The sequence below is a fragment of the Manis javanica genome, chromosome 11 (assembly GCF_040802235.1).
Source record: "Manis javanica isolate MJ-LG chromosome 11, MJ_LKY, whole genome shotgun sequence".
Taxonomy (NCBI): domain Eukaryota; kingdom Metazoa; phylum Chordata; class Mammalia; order Pholidota; family Manidae; genus Manis; species Manis javanica.
This window is the reverse complement of record NC_133166.1, coordinates 108,935,256-108,953,774: the sequence shown is the minus strand read 5'-3', so window position 1 is coordinate 108,953,774 and position 18,519 is coordinate 108,935,256. Positions and strand designations below refer to the sequence as shown.

The 18,519-nt window shown below is 53.4% G+C and overlaps 1 protein-coding gene across 1 annotated transcript in view; it reads right to left on the bottom strand.

Annotated features, from left to right (window-relative positions):
- Positions 1-17,503, bottom strand: part of LRP5 (LDL receptor related protein 5) — a 103,334-nt gene extending 85,831 nt beyond the window's left edge. Inside the window, exon 1 of the mRNA XM_073217229.1 lies at positions 17,303-17,503. Coding sequence (XP_073073330.1) covers positions 17,303-17,381 — 79 coding nt within the window. The 5' untranslated portion in view covers positions 17,382-17,503. The remainder of the gene's footprint in view (positions 1-17,302) is intronic.
- Between the last annotated feature and the right edge of the window lie 1,016 nt (positions 17,504-18,519).

The window sequence follows — 18,519 nt, the reverse complement described above, 5'->3', positions numbered from 1 at the left end:
GGCTGACCCTGCCATCCGTGCTGGTGGATGCATGTCAGTAGCTTTCTCCGGGTCCCGAGGCCCCATGGAAACTGGCACCAAATGGCCATGCATGCAGGTTCACACTGGAAGTGGACCACACTGGACAGCGGTTCTGGGAGCTCTACCCACTCCAGGACTCAGGTTCTTCATCCATTAAATGAAGAGACTGAGGGCTGGGCCAAGGACTCAGCACCACGCTTAATTAAATGCACTGGGGCTCTTCAGCCGATTTTCTTTAAAGATGAGAGAAAACACTTCTACAATTCTAGCAAAGAGAGAGGCACTGAGGCCTCAGTCTGCCAACATTTGGTCCCTGCATGACCCCGAGCATCTTCCCCAGGCTCTCCCAGCCTCAGCTTCCTCATCTACATAATGGGGGCAGTGACGGCACCCAGCCCCCAGAGCAGCTGGAAGGGTTAAATGAGTCAGCCAACCATCTCTGAACCTGCCTGGTATCCTGTAAATGTGCAATAACTGTCAGCTATCTGTGTCTTTTAAGTCCAGATGTTTGATCTCAGGTGTTCTAAGGCAGGGTGCATTGATCATAAAATAAAGATTTTCATTAAATGCATGCCCCCAATAAAGCAACCCCACAGAGATCATTCTTAATGGAGATCAATAACAAAACCAACCTGAACGCAAGCTTGTGTGGGTCTCTCAACTGTCCCTGGAAATCAAGGAATTTCTAAGGCTACTGTGTGTATGTGCATGCACGTGTGTGCATGTGTGAATGGGTGCACTCCGGAGAGCACACACACCACCCCATCACAAGAAAAGCAGCAACAGGCCAAGCAGCCATGGGGAGCCCGAGGCCCTGCTGGATTCCAGTGATGCCCACCTGGGTCGGCCTGCTCTCCAGCCAGCTCTGCACTGGTACTGTGGCCTGGACACCTGCTCTTTGGACAGGGTATTTGATGCAAAAAAGACCAAAAGAGAGAGAGGCCAGATCAACTTCAGGTCACAGAGGTAGTACTCAGTCCCAGGAAGCACAGACACAATGCAGGCACCAGAATTCAGCTCACAGCCACACAGCAAACTCAAGGATCAGAACAAAGGTACAGACCAGTGCCTCAAAGCCGCCACCCTGCAAACTACCATCACTAGCAAGCAGACAGCCAGGGCCTCTAACCAGGCTGGCACAAACCAGCCGCTCTCGCTGAGGTGGGAAAAGGTGGAACCATCCAGCCCTCCCCCACGCCCACTGGCGGGAAAACGGCGTTTTCCCCACGCGGTTACAGGGACCTCATTGTTCTGCCCACAGAGAGGAAACCGGAGAACTGAGCTCAGAAGGCATTTTGGAAACTGGGAGAAGAGAACATCTGGGAAAGGAAACACATGTCAGAAACAAACATACCTTTGTACCAGCTTTTATTTTCTTTAAGTGTTGCAAAGAAAAAGAATAATAAAGAAGACGTGCCAAATTTACCATCACTCTACAAAATCTCCTCTTTACAGGGCAAAGTGGGAGGCTCTGTTTGAAATGATCTACTGTTCCTGGGAAAAAGCAGCCACCTGGTGCCGAGGCCCCAGCACCGCCGGCCAGGAACCAAACAGGAACCAAACAGAAGACCTCAGGCTCACTGACACCCCTGCCTCAGGCAGGACTCGGCGGGCAGACAGAATCACCAGACGGAAGAGAACTCAAACCGCCATCACCATTGAGCCTCCCACCTCCTGGCCCCTGCTGAAGCCTCTCACGGTGCCGACATTCCTTGAGGAACCAGCCCCGCTCGCTTCTAAATACTGTACTGGGTTTTGGGGCTGCCCATGAAGTTCAACCTGAAGACCAGCTCCCGAGGATCTTGAGACGGAGCTCCGTGTGGGGTCTGGAGTTCCCAAGAATACGGGGAAGCCCGTCAGAGTTCCACAGGGACCCAGCTGAGCTCTTCCAGGTGCGGGGACTCTGCGCAGGAGAGTGAAGATGGCACGCAGTCCCCACAGCTCACTCCGGCAGCAGCACCCCTGCCCCCACTCCGTGCCTGGTGGCACATCAGTCTCTCCGTGCTGGACCCTGCTTTCTGCATCACAGCGGGCGCTCCTTGTGCCTGATATCACTTAGTCCCCACAGGAGGTGGTCCCAAGGCCCCTCCACCTCACAAACGAGGGGACTGAGGTACACGGGGACCAGGCAACCTGCCCTCAGCTAGTCAGTGATGAGGGGACCTCAAAGAGCCCCGGTTCTTCCCACAGTCCGTGAAACTCATTCATTTTGCCCCACAGAACAATCGAGGGACCCCGGGTCTCACTGCAGAAGGGTTGGGCAGGGAGCAGCACCCAGGCAGGCTCGTCCACCCCCAGGAGCTGCAGTGACCCTCTCAGGCTCCCGGGAGGGAGCACAGTCCCTCAGGCTCAGTCCCCTCAGGGCCATGGCCCCCACACCCGGCCACACACCCCATCCCATGTTCCAAGACAAGCCCTCGGTCCTCGGGAGGAGGAGGAAACGGACAGACGCACACAGCAGCCAGTGCTCCCCGCTGCTCCTTCTCAGGCAGAGGCAGCTGGTCCGGGAAGGGCACTGCCCTGAAGGGGAGCTGGGCCGGAGTCAACAGCCCTTCTGCTCGTCTCTGGGTCTCCCACCCCAGTGCCACACCTGCCAGGGTGGGCACAGAAGATAACCCTCCCTGTGAGACACCGGGCAAGGCCCAGGCTGACTCAGGGTCCCCAGCTGCAGGGCTGAGTACTAGAGCCACATGGCAACCCAGGAGAGGGACTCCACACTCCCCAGGGTCCCCTGCTCTTCGGGGGTGCCTCAGGGGGTTCTAAGCTTGGAGCTACATGTCTCCTCCGTGTTGGGGCCTAGCGCAGGGGTGGAAGGCAGTTCATTCTGCAAACCCGCGACCACGCCGAGCCTCAGCAGAAGTCTTGGAGATGTAGCAGGCCTCCCTGCCTCCGGGGGGGATGTGAGGGTTGAAGCAGAGGAAGGATGACCCACCAGGCCCAGAGGGCAAATGCTGCAGGGGCAGAGGCCTCCATGCTTTCCTGAGGGAGAGGTCATCCGGGGAGGCTGGGGTCCGGCTGGCTGGGCAGACTGGCCCGGGTCACAGCAGAAGAGGCACCGCTCTTCTCAGGCTCCCCGGGAGATTAGCACTGGCCGAGGGTCAGAGCGCACAGAGGAGCAGTCAGCACACACCTGCTAGAGGCTTAAAGTATCCCCACTACCAGCAAAACAGGAAGTCAGGAAGGCCAGAAGCCGCCCAGGCCGAGGAGGGAACGGAGGGTCCCACTTGGGCTTGTGGCCAGAGAGCAGGGAGCTGAGGGCTGCAGGGTGTGCCCCCGGGTGGCCCTGGGAGACCCTGCCTGGCACACCAGCAGGAGGGCAGCACACCTCACTTACTGTGGAGCACCCACTGGGTGCAGGCCTGGTCAGGACTGGGTAATGGCACTGACCATTCATGTCTCCGGGCAGGAAAGCCAGGTGGAGCAGGGACCTCAGTCTGAGGGTGAAGCCCCGGGGCCCAGGCTCCCTCTCCTGACGTCAGTGGGGAAGCTGACAGGGTAGGGAGGGTCCCAGCAGTGGCTGGGCAGGTGGGCAGGCAAGCCAAGGCATGCGGGGAGACGGAGGGCTGGTCCACCGTGGCCCTGTGAGTCTGCTGGGCTGGCGGGTCAGGTGGGCAGCTGTCAGAGGGAAGGAGCAGGGAAAAAGGAAGCAGGGTCCCTGGCAGCTCACTCTGAGGAGGGAGGGCGGGGCTGTGCTGGTACCACCTACAGGCAGATGGGTGGCCTCCGGATCTTCAAGGAGGGAAGCAAAAGCTGCCAGCCGCACTGCCAGGGCAGAGCCAGGGGAGGGGCACCACCCTCGGATGCCTGCCGGCCCAGGGCCTCTGCGGACACCCACACCAGGCTTCCAGCCACAGAATGAGTGCTGGTTTCACCGAAGCAAGGATGCAAGTCTGGGGCCCACGTGAGCAGGCCCACTACAGCCGTGAACACAGCTCAGACCCCCACCCTCCAGCCGAAGTGTGGACCCAGTGATCTGGGCTGAGATGGTTTTGGCCAAGCCACCTTTCAGCTGGAGTTGAGCCTGACTCCAGAATCCCCCGAGGGCTCTCTCCCCAGAGAACAGGAGTTAGGATTGTCAGAATAATCCTAATAGCTGATACTGAGCACCTGTCAGGAGCCAGCCCGGCGCTAAGCACTTTGCAGCCTTGGGCATGTCCATGGGGGAGGCAGGATGATCACCCTGACAGGTGAGGAAACTGAGGCCCAGAGGAGCTGCTTCACCTGCCAGGGCCACAGAGCTGACAGTACAGCCAGGAATGTGAGCCAGGTGGAGCAGGTGGAAGAGGCCTCCATGTGCCCCAGGACTCCAAGCCCGGAGGCTGGGCAGTGGGCCCCAGGGCCCCCAGGCTTGCTGCTGCTGGGATTCCTCTGGTAGCCCCTCAGCTGTTCACAGCAAACCTGGGGCCAGCAGGGAAGGAAGCAGCAGGGTGGGGTAGTGTTCTCACTCCAGGGATGCCCAGGACAGCGGCTCTGCTTGGAGGCCAGCAGCAGGGGTGGCTGTTGGGTGGAAACATACACCCGGCCATATGCACCACAGGGTCTGACCTTGTGGAGTGACCACTGCTGACCACGCAGGTCCTAGGTGCCACAGGTAGGCAGAACAGAACGGCGTCCACCTACGCTCTTCACACAGTCAAGGAGCGGGATGGGGACACTTGACACCTGAGGACCTTGCTGATCACGGATCGGGAGGCATTCCTGACTCAGCATTCCCAACTACTTCTACATCCTGCTCTGACACAAGCAAGAGAGGCTCAGAAGAACTCCACGCCTCTCGTTTCCCTGGACCCCAGCCATCAGGAAGAGGCCTTGACTCTTCCCGCGGGAAGGTCAGAGGAGTGACTATGTCCCAGAGACGCTGGAAAGCTCCCCCTCCCGGGTCTCAGGGAGTCAGCTCCCTAACAGGATGCCTGCGTGGTGGGGTCCCGCCTTCAGCCATCCCATCTTGGCAGGTGCGCAGAAGGCCGTGTGCACGGTGAGGTCTCAGGAACTGAGCCAGGCAGGGGCTCAAGAGCCCAGTGGCAGAAATGCTCCCCAGGGCAAGAGCTCTAAGTGGGTCTTCCCGGATCCTCACCGATGGAGCACAGCAAGGGAGTTGCAGGAAGCCAGCGCCTACCCTGGGCCTAGGATCCCACTTCACCCTCCATATCAGTTATTCCCAGCCCTGGTCCACAGCCCAGGGGCCACAGAGGGGTCCTGGCTCCAACAGGCACTTTCAACGCTGAAAAGCCAAATGGAAACAACTTCATGAGGGTCTAATGCAAGCCCTGCAAGCCTCCACATCTGCTGATTTGCAGAACTCCCGCCAGCTACGCTGGGTGGTCATGCGTATCTGGGATCAATAATCAGAAAAGGCGATTACTTAACAAATGCAATTTCCTTGAAAGAATAAAGTGTTTCAAAGCAGAGAAAAAAAAGTTTAAACTAGAAACTCTAGCCAAACAATGGAAACTTCCCTTTGTTCTGCTCTTTTGGTTTTAAGCAATCCTCCGCACATCTCAGACTGGTGGTGGCTGCTCAAGTGCCTTCTGAGAGAAGATAGGGGACTAACTGCAAATACGGGTAAATCCTCGGTTGGCCATTCTGCCAGCTCTGCTGCACATCACTGGGGGGGCCACTCAGGCAGAGACCTCTTGAAGCAGCAGACCGGCCCACCGCATCTCTAAGCCTCCTGGGGACACAGCCCTCTGTACCCAGCCAGCAGGTGGCAGCTCTGTCCCCAGACACTAGGCCAAGCACCCCGAGCTCTGCAGGGAGGGGCTGTGCTGCAGCCACAGCATGCACCAAGGCAAGGGGGACAGCTCCTCTCTGGGTAGGGGGTGCACACATGATTCTCCAGCACCAGGGCTAGAGATCTGACATCTAGGCTCTCGTGAGTGGGCACTCCACGTGACCCGTGGGAGAGAAGAACCCTGCAAATGCAGGCAACACTAGGAAAGCAGCATTCACAGCTCATGGGTCCTGGCCCACCTGAGAGCTGCAGCCGACAGCCAGGCACGGACTACGGGCTGCCGCAGCCACCGCAGGCATGAGGAGCAGCTTACAGGAAAGGGCAGTGACAGGGAGACCACAGCAGGAGGGCACTAGACACTGGCCCTCACCCCCCACCCCCAACACAGCACAGGCCCCTGGGGGCTGCAGCCAGATCACACAAGGCAGGGCCAGCCCGCACCAGACACACAAGGGGAAATCTGGAAGGGGCAATGCTCTCCCAATGCTTAAATGCCTGAAAGCTCATTAAAAAAAAAACCTCCCCCTCAGCTACCTACGCTGCATTTATAACTCAAAAGCAACAAAACCTTTTCTTTTTTTTTGCATAAAAATTCATCGTGCCAGTATTTCCACTTTTTGCATGATTGAAAAAGTTCATACGAAGTTTTTGGAAAAATGATAAAAATGATGGGTGAAGGATACAGGTGACAAGCCCCACGGTAACATCCCAGAGTCTGGGCTGCGGAAGGTAGGCAAGTGTTGCACGGATTCCAGACTTCCCGGTCAAGGGTGGGCAGGATGAGCCAAGTTTCTCCAAGTGAAACAGCTTTATTTGTAGCAGGCCTTCTCAGAGTCCACACCTCAGAAATATGGGCTGTTTCTGGGGGAGGAAGCCCCACACGTGGCCCCAGAAACCTTCTGTCATGGAACAGGACAGATGTTCTACAATCTGGGAAACACAGCTGGGTTGAATTTCAGGCTGCAGGGTGGGAGCTTAAGACGCAGCAGATTTAGGGGCCAGAGGAAGTACAGACGTGCCAGATTTGCTGCCTGGATAGATGAGGGCCTGGGAGGCGAATGCACAAGGATGAAGATGGCCTCTGTCTCCAAGGCTCTCTCATGCTGGGTGAGCCATGGAAGGCTCCAGACTCCAAGGAGCTAGATCTGGCTGGAGAAGCATTCACCCCAGGGAGCAGAGAGGAAGGTTAAAGCCAGCTCAGGGGCAGCACAGAAAGTTACAGCTTCAGACATTGGGAAACCAGTGTCATTCTCTGGGAAAGGGAAAGACATGATGAACTAGTTCTAGAAAAATTAATCTGGCTAGAGTGCAAGACAAACAGGCAAGGGGAAAGTTCTGGAAAGCAAGAAGACCACCTAGAAGCTGATGGAGTCCTCCACCCCAAATCTAGTCCTGCAAGAAGCAAGTACTATGGGCCTACAGCTGAGGCTTCAGGCCTAGGGGGCCTGGGTAGGGGAGCAAGGAGCATGGAAGGTTTTCCCTTCGCGAAGGGACAAGAAAGGGATCTGCCTCCAGAGGGCAGAGAGCAGGAGTCAGAGTGGGCTCCACCCCTCCGGCTCGGGCAAGGAGGATCCAGGGAGGGCAGACCGCACCCGCTGCACCCCAATCCCCTCCACTTCAGTCTCCCTTTGAGAGCAAGTTCACTCCAGGGTAAGTTCAGAGATACGGCCTTCCCGGCAAAAGCAGTTTGAGAACACATGCTACTCTGAAACCACCTTGCAGAGAGGGCATCCCTTCAGCTCCCATCATGGAGAATGCCTGCTCCTTCCAGGGCAGAATCCAAGGTGGCAGCTGCCAGCGCAGGCAGCCTGGAAGGCACCCAGACACCCAGGCTAACGTGTTCTGGCTTAATGCCCCATTGAGCAATTTCCTGAGAGTTTTGTTAGGCAGGTACTGCCTCCCCATCCGGGCTAATAGAGGGGTGCAGCCCAGGGAAGAAATTAAAAATGGCTCACATTTTGTACTGGAATGAACTAGGGGAGGGGAGAAGTAATTTATGAGATAATTATATTTTCCCTGGGGTTTATGCTAGAATTAGTTCTATGAGAGCTTGTTTCCCTAGGCAGACGCTGGGGTGAGCACAGGAGCAGGAGCATCTCAGGCAATCCAGCAGAGTCACCGCCACTGCTCTTGCTAACAGGGACCAAAAACATGAAGACAAGCTCATGGCAGCAGGTGAACTACTTCCACAGCCACAGGCCAGCTTACTTGTCCAAGAGCACTTCCCCAGTCCAGCCCGCCAACACCTGCTGCATGTCACCATTTAGCATCCCCAGATCAGAAGATCAAAGAATGGAACCTGATAGGCTGACTCCGAAGTTCACCACAGAGGAGTACACATACAGGAAAAAAGTACATCTTTTTTCAAAAAGAACAATGAAGGGAAAACTGCACCATCTCAAAATACACCATGACGCTACAGAGATTAAAACAGGACGCTATACAGAATGGTATACCCCAGGTCAACAGCAGGCTCCAAAATAAGAAGCCAAGCATCTGTGGACACTGAACTTGGAAGAGTGGCATTTCAGATGAATGGGAACAGGATGGGCCATTCTGTAAAGGTGTTGGGACAACTCTCCATCCACTTACGGAGGCTGGGGGCAACACCAGGGACCGTTCAGATCCCTACCCCATACCATATACTCATCCACCCCCCCCAAATAAACCCAGATAGAACAATGTCTGAATATAAAACACAAAAGAGTAACAATCCTGGAGAAAATAAAGATGTATTTACAATCTGGGGATAGACAAAGCATGGAACCCTGAAGCCAAAAGGGAAAAGACTGGGAGTTTTCATTGCACAAAACCTGTTAATGTCTTTAGATAATCAACCACCAGAAACAAAGATCTAGGACTAGCTACAGACCAGAAAAAAAATCTGGAATAAATATAACAAAGTATTAATATCTACCTCAAATAAAGAGCTCCTAACAATCAATAAGAAAACTATTAGCAACTCAACAGAACAATGGGCTACAGAAGAGAGTAGGCAATTTGCAGAGAAATAAATACAGATGGCTAATGAGCCAGTAATGAGCACAGTACAAATCAAAATGTGTTATAAGTTTTAACAAAATTGATTTTAAAAAATAGAATCTAGTAATTGACAGCACAGGAGAGGATAGGGAAAGTACATACTCTCTCTTACGGCTGGTAGGGAATCAATTGGTGCAGCCTTCTTGAAGGAATTTGTCAGCATTTTTAAAAAATTACAAATGTATATACTCTTTTACAAGGAATATATCCCACAGAACTGCTTGTACACACATGCATATACATGAGCAATGGTACTCACTACAGCATGCCTTATAACAGCAATAAAACCTGGCAAAACTTAAATGTTCCTCAACTGGATAAAAGCCATGAAGTATGGGATATCCGTACTATGAAATACTACTTGGCTTTTAAAAAGAATGAAGATCTAAAAGTAAAGATACATAATACATTAGCAAGAGAAAAAGACAGGCTATAGAATGATAGGGAGAGAGGGACTGTATTTATGTAAAAAATATGAGTGCATGGAAACATCCCGTGCTCACGGATAGGAAGAATTAATATTGCCAAAATGGCCATCCTGCCTAAAGCAATCTACAGATTCAATGCAACCCCTATCAAAATACCAACAGCATTCTTCAACAAACTAGAGCAAATAGTTCTAAAATTCATATGGAACCACAAAAGACCCCGAATAGCCAAAGCAATCCTGCGAAGGAAGAATAAAGTGGGGGGAATTATGCCCCCTGACTTCAAGTTCTACTACAAAGCCACAGTAATCAAGACAATTTGGTACTGGCACAAGAACAGACCCACAGACCAATGGAACAGACTAGAGAGGCCAGATATAAACCCAAGCATATATGGTCAATACGATAAAGGAGCCATGGATTTACAATGGGGAAAATAGCCTCTTCAACAGCTGGTGTTGGCAAACCTGGACAGCTACATGTAAGAGAATGAAACTGAATCACTGTCTAACCCCACACACAAAAGTAAACTCGAAATGGATGAAAGACCTGAATGTAAGTCATGAAACCATAAAACTCTTAGAAAAAAACATAGGCAAAAATCTCTTGGACATAAACATGAGCGACTTTTTCATGGGCATATCTCCCTGGGCAAGGGAAACAAAAGCAAAAATGAACACGTGGGACTATATCAAACTAAAAAGCTTCTGTACAGCAAAGGACACCATCAGTAGAACAAAAAGACATCCTAAAGTATGGGAGAATATGTTCATAAATGACATATCCAATAAGGGGTTGACATCCAAAATATATAAAGAGCTCACACACCTCAACAAACAAAAAGCAAATAAGCCAATTAAAAAATGGGCAGAGGAGCTGAACAGACAGTTCTCCAAAGAAGAAATTCAGATGGCCAACAGACACATGAAAAGATGCTCCACATCGCGCGAGTCATCAGAGAAATGCAAATTAAAACCACAATGAGATATCACCTCACACCAGTTAGGATGGCCAACATCCAAAAGACAAACAACAACAAATGCTGGCGGGGATGTGGAGAAAGGGGAACCCTCCTGCACTGCTGGTGGGAATGTAGATTAGTTCAACCATTGTGGAAAACAGTATGGAGGTTCCTCAAAAAACTCAAAAGAGAAATACCATTTGACCCAGGAATTCTACTTCTAGGAATTTACCCTAAGAATGCAGCATCCCAGTTTGAAAAAGATATATGCACCCCTATGTTTATCGCAGCACTATTTATAATAGCCAAGAAATGGACGCAACCTAAGTGTCCATCAGTAGATGAATGGATAAAGAAGATGTGGTACATATACACATGGAATATCATTCAGCCATAAGAAGAAAACAAATCCTACCATTGCAACAACATGGATGGAGCTAGAGGATGTTACGCTCAGTGAAATAAGCCAGGTGGAAAAAGACAAGTATCGAATGATTTCACTCCTCTGTAGAGTATAAGAACAAAGGGAAAACTGAAGGAACAAAATAGCAGCAGACTCACAGAACCCAAGAATGGACCAATAGTTACCAAACGGAAAGGAACTGGGGAGGATGGGTGGGAAGGGTGGGATAAGGGGGAAAAAGGGGCATTACCATTCGCACGCATAATGTAGCAGGGGTATCCACCGGGAAGACAGTATAACACAGAGAAGACAAGTAGTAATTCTATAGCATCTTACTATGCTGATGGACAGTGACTGTAATGGGGTGTGTGGTGGGGACTTGATAATAGGGGCACTCTAGTAACCATAATGTTGCTCCTGTAATTGTACATTAATAATACCAAAAAAAAGAATTTCCGTTGGAGGGTAACTAGCAGGCTCTTGTGGTTTAATTGAAATGGCGGCCCTTATGGACATAAAATAATCTTAAAACCTGGGGGAAAAAAAAGCTTAAACTGAAAATACCAATACCACTGAATGTTAGTGGTGCTGCATGTGGAGCAACTAGAATGTTCATATACTGCTGGTGGGAATATAATCTGATATAACCACTTTGAAATGTTTGGTAGTTTCTCCTAAAGTTGTATATATACTTGAACTTTTACCCAGTCATTCCACATACAGCCATTCTAAGTATTTATCCAGGAGAAATGAAAACACATGAGTATTGAAAAAAACCTAGCATAGTAATGTTTACAGCAGTCATTCACAAATCTTGAAACCCATCACCATGTGAATGGGTAAGTACTGAGAGAAGCAACGACTTGAATGAATCTCACAGGTAAGATGCTGAGTGAAAGAAACAGTATATAAAAGAGTAAATATTATATGACTCATTTACGTGAACATCTAGGACAAACAAAACTAATCTAGTTCGAAAAATAAGTCAGAACAATGGTTTTCCTCTGAGGGGCTGGATGTAGGTGGTTGAGAAAGAACCAAAGGAACATTTGGAAGATGGAAATGGTTTATAAATAATGATAAGGGTGTGGGTTATATAAGTACGTCCATTTTTCAAAACTGAGTTGGGATTTATGCATTTTGTTACATGTATATTTTACCTGTAAAAAGAACAGTAAAAATAATAGAAACAACATAGGCATGGGAAATGGATGGAGGTAAGGATGGACGTAGAGAATGGACAGAAGAATACAGATGATTGTTAAGGCTGGGTGATGGATACCTGGTGATTTATTATAGTGTTCTGCTTATTTTGTACATGTCTGAAAATTCTCATAATAAAAAATTTAAAGTGAAAAAAAAAAAAATAGGAGTGCTGTTCAAAGGTACCACGCTAGAATGTGTTAAAGGTTTGGTCATCTCCAAGAGAAATAAGACAGGCAATAAACAAGAACACCTTTATTCATTTTTTCACAGAATGAGATACCATGGTAAATGTTTAAGCTGTTCATATGTATTCATGTATGTCTTGCCTTTAAATATATATATATATATGCATATATTTGTAGAGGAAAATGGCCAATAAGCACATGTAAAGATGCTCAATGTCATTAGCCACAGGGAAAATGCAAATCAGAACCACAATGCGGTACTGCTTCACACCCACTAGGAGGGCCAGAACCAAAAAAAAAATGGAAAATAACAGCGCCAACCAGGATGTGGGGAAACTGAAACTCTCATGTGTTGCGGGGAATGTAAAATGGTGCAGCTGCTGAAGTTCCTCAAAAACTCAAACATAGAATTACCATATGATCCAGCAATTCCACTGCTGGGCATAGACCCAAAAGAACTGAAATCAGGGTCAAGAAGAGATATTTGTACACCCATGTTAACAGCAGCATTATTCACAATAGCCAGAGATGGAAACAATTCAAGTGTCCATCGACAGGTAAGTGGGTAAACAAAACGTGCTCTATCCATAGGATGCAATATGATTCCGCCATAGAAAGGGACAGAGTTCTGATACACGCTGCAACTTGGGAGGAATGCCAGAAAAACACTGTACTAAAAAGGAAACCCTACACAAAAGGACAAATACTGCATGATTCCACAAACGTGAGGAACCTAGAACACTCAGATTCACAGACACAGAAAAGTAGACTAGAACAACAGAGTGTTGACTATCCCCAACCACGTGATGGGCAAAGGCTGGCCCAAGGGGCACACAGTTAACAGGCTCCAGGCGGTACCCTGCCCCGTGTGGCTCAGGGGTGCTGGACCCCCTGGGAATGGGCTGGTGGCCAGGCTGGAGCTCCAGCCAGTTCAGAGCTGCCTGCCAGCCCTGGAGGCAAACAAACACCCCCAGCACCCCCTCACACTCCACCGCCAGGGCTTTCACCACTCCCAGTCCACAGTGGACACCTTCCCTACTCTGACTCTCAATCATGCCTGGAGTGCTTCACAAAGGAAACCTGGCCACCTAGGGCAGCACCTCTCAGTGGCCATCCCAAGAAGGCCTGACTTGAAGGAAGGGCCTGTAGGTCCCTCCTCCTTGACACTGGCTCACTGGCCCCAACCAGTACCCTGCAAGGCAGACACCATCAGCCCGATTTTGCAGGTGAGGAAACCAAGGCTGAGAGCTAGCAAACAGCCCCCCCAGAGCTGAAAGGAAAGCAGACAGCAGCCTAGAGCCCGCAGGACCCTGGGGCTGGCTCTGTGTCCTCCCCACGGCTGCCCCTGCACGTCAGCACTGGGACCCACACTGTCCCCAGGTTGGCCACACAGGGGGCCTGTCTTGGGGCACACACACCCCTGCTTTCTGAGCAAATGTGTTGCCAGCTCATGAAGGGAAGGGCTGGACGCCACCCTTCGTCCCTTTCAGGGCCTCCCCATTTTGAGTGTGTTAGCTGACTATCCAAGAGGCCACAATGCCTTAACCACAAATGCCTGGATTCTCTCAGGGCTCTGTCATATTGAACATGGCCCTGAGTCCACCTCCCTGTGCCCCCCTCCCTGCTGGCTCTTAACCTGTCCCCTGCCTTAGCCCCCTCTGCCATCAGCTCTCCTGTCTCTGAACCGAGACATGGATCTAAGATCTAAGAATCTGCCCATGACCCGGCCCAGCTCAAAACCCTGTCCACTGTCCTGAACCCGCTAGGACATCCCAGCCCCAGCCTGTGCCTGCTGAAAGAAGTACCCAACCAAGACCCACCCTTCAATGGGTGAGTGGATAAACTCCGTCCACACGAGGGAATATTACTCAGCCGTAGAAAGGACTGGAGCCCTGATACACGGTGCAGTGTGGCTGGACTAGAAAACAAGATGCTAGATAAGCAAAAGCAGCCGGACACAAAGGCCCCTCTCATGATTCCAAGTGTAGGAAATGCCCCACGGAGACAGAGGCACACTGGCGACAGGGGGAATGGAAAGCTATGGTCCTGTGGGTGTGACTTATTCTGGGGTGACGGAAACACTCTGTAACTTGTTAGAAGTGGCGGCTGCACAATACCGTGAATGTACTAAATGCCACTAAACTGTGTACTTCAAAATGGTTATTTTATATTTTGTGATTTTTTACCTCAACTTAAAGGAAAGGTAACGTCAGCACCTCCCACCCGGGACAGACCCGACAGCCTGCATCTCCTGGTCCTCCTGACTAAGGTTTTCGGAAGCTTCTATTGCTTCTGGATCACACCCAGACTCAGCGGCGTGGGCCTTTCTGCAAAGGAGACCAGCCGGTCTTAGGAGACAGGCTCTAGGACCCTGAGGACAGGCCCTTGGGCCTGCCTCTCCCAGAGACGCACAGGCGGCTTTTGCTGCCCCCCCCCCCCCCCCCCCCTACACCTCTACACCGAAATCCCTGACAGCAAAGGCCCGGCCTTGCCTGCTGTTCCATATCCCCAGCACTCCACACAGTGCCAGGCACCGAGGAGTAACAGCAACAATAACATGAGCTGGTATGGTGCCAGGCATGTGTTAACTCACCGTATGATCCCCATTTTACAGAAGAGTAAACTGAGGCACACAGAAGTGGAGTGAGCTAGCTGCCCAAGCTCCCTGCCCAGCAAAAGGCAAGGCTGAGATTAGGCCCTTGGCACTGAGGCTCTGTCCAAGCCATTATCACTCCAAGGAACCCCATCCAGTGGGGCAGCAATGAGTCACACAGCCAACTAGATATCCAAGGTCCAAGACTGTGCAATAACAGCTTCTAGACCTCCCAAGTCACAAAGATCAAGGACCCTGTTTCACAATAGCCACTGCAGCTCAGCCACCAGAAGTCTCGCCCCAGGCCAGGGATGGTGCTCAGGGTTTCACACACTGCATTTAATGTTCCCACTCGCTGGGGTAGGGGGCACCAGGTGAAGACACTGGACACAGAGCAGCTAAGTAAGCTGTCCAAAGTCAGCTACTGAGCCTTGTGAACCCAGGGTGGCCTGCACCCGAAACCCCTGCTCTCAGCCCCGGCAAGGCCAAGCTGCAGGGCAGGGAGCCACATGGAGTCCTCACCTGCCTGCACCATCCCGCACTGTCCCCCTGTCCCCCAAACAGTGTGCAAATTCTGCTAAATGCCTGAGTGGTGGCACAGTGCAGCTGAAATTAAACGGATTCCAAATACGACAGATCTCTATAGCAAATGCTGGATCGTACTGATTGGGTAAATTCTTGGATCTGAACAGGAGGGTTAAAGCCACGTGGGCCCTGCTTTGAAAAGCAGAGGATCCTTCAGTGGGAGATTCTTGCAGGGGACTCCACACAGCATTTAGTTAATTCAACACCACCTGCTGGGCCCTCGAGGGGTGAGGGTTGGGGACAGGCAGTGGACATCTGTAGTAACCACCCTGTGGAGGACCGGAGGCAGGGGTCGGGACAGGTGGTCCTGGAGCAAGTGTGGTGTGCCAGAGGGGGGAGGCCTGGGCCAGGGAGCTGGGGAGGGCCATTCCCAGCACGGGGCCCAGGAGAACAAAGGCATTTCATGGGCTCACGGCTTCAAATTGCAACAGGAAGCAATCAGGAAAAATAATTAGCTCCCAACTTAGTGGCTCCACTAGCAGTGACTGAGGCTTAAATCTAACATGGAAATCAGGGACACAACATATAAACAACAGTCAAATCATTTCTGCAGAAAGTTTCCTCCTCTTCCTTCCATTTTAAGACTGGCTACCACGTGAGCCAGCGCTCTAAAAACCTCGTGTGGACATGCTTCCTAACATTAAGATGATCGACTCTGCTTTGGCCTCACACAGATCCACAGATGGGATGCCTTCTACTTAGGGGCTTGAACCACAGAACGCCAGGCATTCAGCTCCAGCAAGGTCACCCCAAAAAGCACAGGAAATTCAAAACTGCAACAAAGTGAAAAGCAACACAGCCGGCTGAGAAACCCCACCTATAAAACAAACATCTTCCAAAAAAAAAACAAACAAAACTTTTGCCTCCGTGATGCAGGCATTTCCGGAAAGCGAAGGAGCAGGGCTGGCCTGAACTACTCAGATACTGTCATTGTTTTGTCGTCACCTTGTTTTGCTAGTATCAGACATGGCCGAGAAATGTAAACACGCTCCTGAGAGAGACAAATTTGGGGTGAAACCGCCAACAATCCCTAGGCTTGGGCTGGAAGGCAGGAGGTGGTGAGGAAACCACTCCCCCTCCGCCCCCCCAAACCTCAATGGAGGGGCCGCAGCACTGGGAATGTGACCGCAGAGCCAGGCCAAGACACCTCCCTGCAATGTCCACACTTGGAAATACTCAGGGAGACAGCTGTTTGCCTTAAAGGGCCCCAGACAACGGAATCCGAATCGACCCCCACCAACCAAAAAAAAAAAACTGCCGCCGCCAGAACAGCAGCCGGGAGAGTACAGGACTCGCTGGCCGGGTCCACTCCGCCGGCCACAGTCCAGAAAAACAAAACACGCACGTCCTAAGAGAATGATTTAGGTAGCGAGAGGCTTGCTTCAAAAACCACACGGCAATCTCCAAATTAAAAGAACATGTGTAGCGTTTCACAAGGCGCTTACGTTTCCTGAGTCCTCCTGACCTCAACCCCACCCCTTGGGACACACCAGAAGTCGGAGAGCAGGGTCCCCGGTCCTCGATTTCCCAAAGGGTGTGCGCGACTGAGGCACCAGCACCCCTCCCCGCCCGCCGCGCCCACGTCAACCCGCGCGGCGGCCCCACGCGGCCCGCCCCGAGGTGGGCACCAGCCGGGAGTCCCAGCGGCCAGACAGGTCGTCCGGGTCGCACGGGCACCTGGCAGGTGTCAGTCGTTTGGAAACCGCCCGCAACTTGGCCGAGAGGAGCTTCGCACAGGCCAGGCCGCCCGGCGCCCGGGCTCAGAACTTTCTCTGCAACTTAAATCAGTTCTGGGAGCGCGCAGGCCGGCCGCGCGGCCATCAGAAACAGCCTCGCCAGGGCTCCCGACGCAGGCGGCGGGGCCTGTCTCCGAGTCGACAGTCCCGACTCACGCGGGCGCACCGCCGAGCGCCCGGGGGCCGGGCAGGTGAGGGCCCGCCCGCGCCGCACCTGGCGGGGCCAGCGGGCGCGGGACGGGGCCCGGGCAGGCGAGACAAAGGGCCGGCGCGCGGCCCCCGGGCGGCGGGGGGCGGCAGGGCCCCGCGGCGCGCGCCCCAACTGGCACCCAACTTGCAAGGTCGCCTCCACGCGCGGCGCACTTGGCCGCCGGCGCCCAAGCCATTGTCCCCGCGCCCGCGCCCGCCTACCCGCGGCGGGGGCCAGGCTGCAGCACAGCGCCAGCAGCAGCAGCGGCGGCGGCGGCGGCGGCCGGGGCGCCGCCTCCATGTTGTCCGGGGCCGGCCGGGCCCGCCGCGCTCACTCGGGCTCCATGGCGCGGCACGGCGGCGGCGGCTCCTCGCGCGGCTCCCGGCGCCTGCCGCCTCCCCCTCGGGCGCCGCGGACCAGGACGGCGGGGGAGGAGGGAGGAGGGCGCCGAGCGGAAGCCGCGCCGCGTCTCCGCCCCCCGCGCCGGCCGCGCCCTCCCGCGGGCGCCCCCCGGAGCCGGCCCTCGGCCTAGCTGCCGCCGCGCGAGGGGCCCGCCGCCTCCCTGGGGCTGCTGGGGGCCGCGGGGTGCGCGCCGGGCTTCCACCTTGCGGAGCCGGGCCCGACCAGATAGTCCCGGAAGCAGGTGTGTCACCTGTAGAGCGGCGGGGACCCAGCCTTACCGGCGGGGAAACTGAGGCACGGGGTGCGGGCCGTGGAAGGGGGCCGCCCGAGGGCAAACGCCGTGAGACGGTGTCGGGGCCGGGAGCCAGGGCCCCGAGCCAGGTGTGTGCGCTTTCCTGCGATGCAGCCACTCGGCAGGGTCCCGGCGGGGCGGCCCGCCACACCTGTTCTCACGCCGGGAGGGCGCGGGGCCGCGAGCTGGTGACGGGAGAGGAAGGAGCTGCAGGGGCTGAGAGTGGGGGTGGGCTTGAGGTTCAGGGGTAAACCAAATACGTGCCCTCTGCACTAGTTAGGGTACAGGAAGACCAGACCGAACTGAAGACAAACGCTTCTCTTCGGAATGCGCCGCTGGGCGGGCAGAGAGAGAGAAACCCCTGCAGGATGGCAGACCTCCCCCTTGACCCATTCAGCGAGCCGGCACCGCGCTCCCCCATCCCCCACTGGGTGCCCCCCTGGGCACCAGGCTCAGCCCTGAGCCTTCAGGGCGCGGCAGGGGCTGGGAGGGGGCCCAGCTCAGCTCTGCAACCTTGGGCCAGAGTTCAGACTCTGGCTCTGCTGCTCCCCAGAATCAGGTGTGCCCTTGGTCTGGTCTAAATATAACCTCTTTCCGGAACTTCCCGTCTTAAAAAGTAAACACAAGAATGCCTGTCTTTGCAGGTAGGAGCAAACCTGCTGTATCTCACATGAACAGCTGAGGGCTCGGGGATGCACACATTCTGAATATATTTGTGACAACTTTACAAAACTAGTGGTCACG